Source organism: Microchirus variegatus, assembly GCF_963457635.1.
Source record: "Microchirus variegatus genome assembly, chromosome: 5".
Classification (NCBI taxonomy): Eukaryota; Metazoa; Chordata; class Actinopteri; order Pleuronectiformes; family Soleidae; genus Microchirus; species Microchirus variegatus.
Window position 1 is genome coordinate 29967591 of NC_139806.1, and position 6111 is coordinate 29973701.

The 6111-nt window shown below is 35.5% G+C and overlaps 1 protein-coding gene across 1 annotated transcript in view; it reads right to left on the reverse strand.

The window, feature by feature from the left end:
* Positions 1–1927: 1927 nt before the first annotated feature.
* Positions 1928–6111, reverse strand: part of cdx1b (caudal type homeobox 1 b) — a gene marked incomplete at both ends in the record, with an annotated part of 4730 nt that continues 546 nt past the window's right edge. The window contains 2 exons of the mRNA XM_083890546.1: positions 1928–2176; positions 3065–3213. Of these exons, the coding sequence (XP_083746672.1) occupies positions 1928–2176; positions 3065–3213 (398 nt within the window). The remainder of the gene's footprint in view (positions 2177–3064; positions 3214–6111) is intronic.

Below are 6111 nucleotides of genomic sequence, written 5' to 3' on the forward strand. Positions count from 1 at the left end.
GTGTTTTCACATAAGAAAGATGGCGTCGAAAGCAGCGAAGCTAGTGCGATACAAATGAAGTATTTTATTTGTTAATAGAGATATAAAAATTATGAAAACCATTGTATTATCTTAGTTTAGGTCCATATTATGGATTACTGACGTCATTGTTGTGTAACATTTATTGTTATTTTACGATCTTTTGTCAATAGCTGTTAACCCTTTCAATAAGCCGTGGTGTGTGGTAACTGTCAGCTGAATATGTCCGTGGTTGTGGTATTTGTATGAGTATCATTTTATAACTAACTGACAACCTAATAACTTGACTGAAATAAAATAATAAATAAATAATCCTGACGTAAATGTGTTCTTCTTCTTCTTCTTTTTTGGAGTTGACAGACTGGACGCAGCTTTCGCGTTATTCTGCCCCCTACAGTCTGAAGACGTATCTGCATTTAAGGGGTGTCCCATTTCTAAGTGACAAAATAACCCTCAACACTTGGTTTTGAGGGTTAGTTAAGATTAAGGGTTGAGCTTGAGGGTTAAGATAGGAATTGGAATTGGCCCTTAAACTCTCAGAATTCAGACATAAACTCTCAGAATTCTCACTGAAACTCTAAGAAATCACCCTTAAAATCTCAGAATTCGGACTTAAACTCAGAAATCGCACTTAAACTTTCAGAATTCTGACTTAAACTCTCAGAATTCTGACTTAAACTCTCAGAATTAGGACTTAAACTTTCAGAATTCTGACTTAAACTCAGAATTCAGATTTAAACTCTCAGAATTCTCACTTAAACTCTAAGAAATCACACTTAAAATCTCAGAATTCGGATTTATACTCTCAGAAATCGCACTTAAACTTTCAGAATTCTGACTTAAACTCTCAGAATTTGGACTTCAACTTTCAGAATTCTCACTTAAAATCTCAGAATTCTCACTTAAACTCTCAGAATTCAGACTTAAACTCAGAATTCTCACTTAAAATCTCAGAATTCTGACTTAAACTCAGAATTATCACTTAAATTCTCAGAAATTTCACTTAAACTCTCAAAAGCCTGGTTTGGAATTTCAGAATTCTGACTTTCATCCCAAAATTCCAATTTTGAATGTTAGAACTCAGGAAATCAGACTTCGGAAATTTGAGGATTCTGAATTGAATCTGGGAAATGTTAAAGATTGAGATTTCAGATTGAGATTAACACTGAATGTTTTCAGGGATTCTCTTGACCACGCCCCCTGACCAATCAGAGGCCGGCAGTCTGATGACGTCACATGAGCCGAGCCAGAACTGTTTTTTTTTTTTCTGCTGATGTCGCCGCCATTTTGTGTCAAAATCTAAACCATCGTCATAGCATTAACATAAACTTCTTTGGCGGCTGCATCAGAAGATTATAATCTGAGGATGCCGCTCACGTGCTGCATTCTTCAGTATTTACAGGGAATTCACGTGATCGCGTAACTGCGACTCCCAGCATGCATTTCAGCGAGGAAAACTGAACGAATAGTGCATTCCACTTGTGTTCAGAGGTCGCCTTGTCCTCACCACGACGTACTAGCAGGGGTCTTAAAGTTAGAGTGCCCCCTGTGGTTGTCATTCAGTCATCGCCCTCTAGTGGCCGAAGCAGAATCATACACTTTTTAAAAAAGCTCAAATCTCTGAAACAAACATTTTCTCCATCACATGGAAACGTTTTCCTCGCGCCTCGTCCTTCATTTTGGCGGGAACGTTTTTCAAAATAAAGTTCAGTGAGTTTGAATAAAACGAGAAGCGCTGGGAGCGAAGACGACTCGTCCGCTCGCGGCAGGTTAGCGTCTTTCACTTTTCACGAAAAGTGTCCTGATGGTGGACGCCGCCAGAGCCGCAAGGTTTTCAACCTCTCAACCCTTTTTTCTTTTTTTTTTTTCCGACGTCGACGTCCAACAAAAACATGGACGTCCCTCGTCCTCAGTACTCCTCTTTGATGTTCAGAGGCAGAGACGACGGGGACACCAGGCCGTTACTGCCGCTGCTGCTCGTCACCATGGTGACGCTGCTGCTGCCGTTTCTATGGAGACCGCCTCCTCCTCCTCCTCCTCCGCTGCCATTGGTCCCCGTGGGAGGGGTTATCGTGGTCGTGGAGGAGGCGGGCTGCTGGAGCTTCTTCTTGTTGATCTTTCGCTCCTTTGCTCGACGATTCTGGAACCAAATCTTCACCTGAGGAGGGGAGCAAGAGAAGGAGCAAGAGGAGGGGGAGGAGCAAGAGAAGGAGCAAGAGGAGGAGCAAAGGGAGGGGGAGGAGAAAAACTTTAAAACATGGCCACATCCTGGACTCGTGGTGAGGACATTTTTTAAAAAGTGAGGACATTTTTAAAAAGTCTAGAACTATTTTCACAAATCGAGGACATTTTAAAAAAATAGGGAACATTTTCGAAAAGTGAAGACAATTTCAAAAAGTGAGGACGATTTTCAAAAAGTGAGGACGATTTTCAAAAGTCTAGGACTATTTTCACAAATCGAGGACAATTATAAAAAGTGAGGACATTTTAAAAAATAGAGAACATTTTCAAAAAGTGAGGACATTATTCAAAAAGTGAGGACAATTTAAAGAAGTGAGGATATTTTTCAAAAATTGAGGACATTTTCAAAATAGGACATTTTTCAAAAAGTGAGAACATTTTCGAAAAGTGAAGACAATTTCAAAAGGACGTTTTTCAAAAAGTGAGGACGATTTTCAAAAATCTAGGACATTTTCACAAATCGAGGACAATTTCAAAAAGCGAGGACATTTTTCAAAAAGCGAGGACATTTTTCAAAAAGTGAGGACATTTTCAAAAAGTGAGGACGATTTCAAAAGGTGAGGACAATTTCAAAAATCTAGGACATTTTCACAAATCGTGAACAATTTCAAAAAGCAAGGACATTTTCAAAAATGGAGGACATTTTAAAAAATGGAGGACATTTTCAAAAAATCAAGGACATTTTCAAAAGGTGAGGACATTTTTAAAAAGTGAGGATTTTTTCAAAAAATCAAGGACATTTTTCAAAACGAGGACAATTTTCAAAAATCGAGGACATTTTCAAAAATCCAAATCCAAAATGTACCTGTCTCTCGGACAGGCTGAGCGCTAACGCTAGCTCTGCCTTTCTCCTGATGGTGATGTACTTGCTGTAGTGGAACTCTTTCTCCAGCTCCAGACGCTGGTGGTCGGTGTAAACCACCCTGTACTTGTCTTTGGTGCGAGTTTTTCCATCTGTGAAAGACAAACGTATGAAAACGTTAGCGACGTTAGAGACGTTAGCGATGAAAAAACAAAGACGTTTAGGCAGTTAAATGTTCTAAGTCACATGACCTGGAGCTAAAAAAAATACTGAACCACAGGGTTAGCGACGAGTTCTTTGAGACTTGACAGAACCAGACCGGACCAGGTTTAGTTCGGGTTGTGTGCACGACGACGCCTGAAGACGTCCCATAGCTACAGTTTGGACAGTGATGTCAGGAGGACAGTTTGTTTGTTTGTTTGTTTGTTTGTTGATGTTTATCGGACTTGGCTAACGTTAGCTTTTGTGGCTCACTGTTGACAATTGAGTCAACAGTAGACGTTAGATTCTGTTGCACAGAGATCTGTACTTAGGACGTTTTCAAAAAGAGAGGACAATTTCAGAAAGTGAGGACATTTTCAGAAAGAGAAATTTTTGACGTCGGATCTAGATCAGATTTCTCGGCATAACGTTGCACTGGAAAACTCCCGAGTTTTGACTGCCAGAATAAAGTAGTAGAAGAAGAAATACCTTTATTTATTTATATATTTGTGTATTTTAAAATGAGTGAATGAGTGAGTGGAAACACTCACAGATGGTCCGCGCTAAAGCTAATTAAAAGGCTGTCAGCTCATTAACACGCTCTGATTCAATATTAACTTTAAACACACACACACACAGGTTAAACAAGTGTTGTCTCTCTATTCAAACACACACTGTTCACAGGGGGAAAATCAGAACTCAAACATTTTAGTTTCAGTTGAACATCTGTGTGTGTGTGTGTGTGTGTGTGTGTGTGTGTGTGTGTGTGTGTGTGTGTGTGTGTGTGTGTGTGTGTGTGTGTGTGTGTGTGTGTGTGTGTGTGTGTGTGTGTGTGTGTGTGTGTGTGTGTGTGTGTTTCCGCTCCGTTTGTCAGAAAGTGGAAAACCAACAGTTTGATTCTCCGCACGTCGGATAACAACACGCCGATGATGATGATGATGATGATGATGATGATGATGAGGGTGAGCTAATCCAACCCTGATGGACGCCATGGTGACGCTCAGCGTCCGCGTTATTCCAGAGCTTTTGGAATGTTTTATTTTGACAGTCAAACAAACAGAAGCTGAGGCTTTTATTTTGTTGTTTTATTTTGTTTTTTACTGGAAAGAGAAAGTTTGACTTTGTTTGTAATATATTATATTATCAAATCAGTAATTTTTTTATAATACATATATATAATATATATTATATAATAATAATATATTATATTTTATTATTTTATTTTAGATTATATTATACTAATTTATTTCATTTAATATTTTTATAAAATAGTATATTAGATTATTTTATATGATTTTATTTTAGATTATATTATTTGATATGATATTATCAAATCAATCAAATGATTATAATACATATATATAATATAATTATAATATGTTATATTATATTATAATATTTTAATTTATATCATATTATATATATTTTATATTATATAATAATATTTTATATTATATAATTTTATTTATATTATATTATATAATACTATTTTGTATCATATTATTTTATTTTTTTATTTATAAGATGATATTAGATTATTTTATATTACATTATATTAGATTAATTTAGATAATATTCGATTATTTTTTATTTATTATTATTATATAACCTTATTATTTATTTAATTTAATTTTATATTATATATATATATATATTTTTTTAGATTATATTATACTATTTTATATATTTTTTTATATAATTGTATACTATTTTCGATTACATTATATTATATTATTTTATTTTATTTTATTTTCGATCATATTATATTATTTAATATTATATTATACAATACTGTTTTATATTATATTACATGGCCATATATATTGAGTTCATGTGGCAGCAGGAGAGGTGTGTGTGTGTGTGTGTGTGTGTGTGTGTGTGTGTGTGTGTGTGTGTGTGTGTGTGTGTGTGTGTGTGTGTGTGTGTGTGTGTGTGTGTGTGTGTGTGTGTCACACTCCTTCACACTTCAAAGTGACAAGAGTCTTGTAAACCCTCGTAAACTCTTGTAAACTCTTGTTTTCTCTCGTCGTCTCCGCCCTGAAACAAAGCCCAGGACAAAGCGGCTCCTCCGCCCGCGGTCTGTTCTTCACCAGCGGGGGAAACATTTCCATCACAACGGCTTCAAACCGGATTCACACGTTTGATCCGGCGACAGGAGACGCGACACACACAGACACACACACACACACACACAGCTGATTGTGACGTCGATCAATTTAAAAAATGTTGTCATTTTCTGGAAACGTTACACACAAGTGTTATGTATATATATATATATATATATTTATATATATATATATATATATATATATATATATATATATATATATATATATATATATATATAAATAAAAGATTAAAACATAATTATATATATATATATATGTTTGTTTTTGCCTTATATTTCCCGTATATATAATTATATATAAATATATAATGTAAATGTAATATTAATATCAGCTGTAACAGTGTGTGTGTGTGTGTGTGTGTGTGTGTGTTCACCGTTTAATCTGCAGCAGAGTAAAATGTCTCTTTATCATCTGTCCTTTATGTAAATGAAGGAGACGCGCGCGCGCGCACACACAGCCATCAAATATCATATTTAGGTCACGAGATGGAGATCATATTGTAACAAGTTATTCTATAGATATTTAGTTTATACAATAATATATATGTTTATGTTTTTTAGTTAGTTAAATATTATTAAGTTCGTTATTATTTCGTTTAAGTTCGATTATTAAGATAAGTTTTCACATAGAAATAAAACTTAAATAAAACTCGCTTTAATTTAAAAGTGTCTCGCGCGCACACACACACAAACACACACAGGAGGACGAGCGTGACTCATG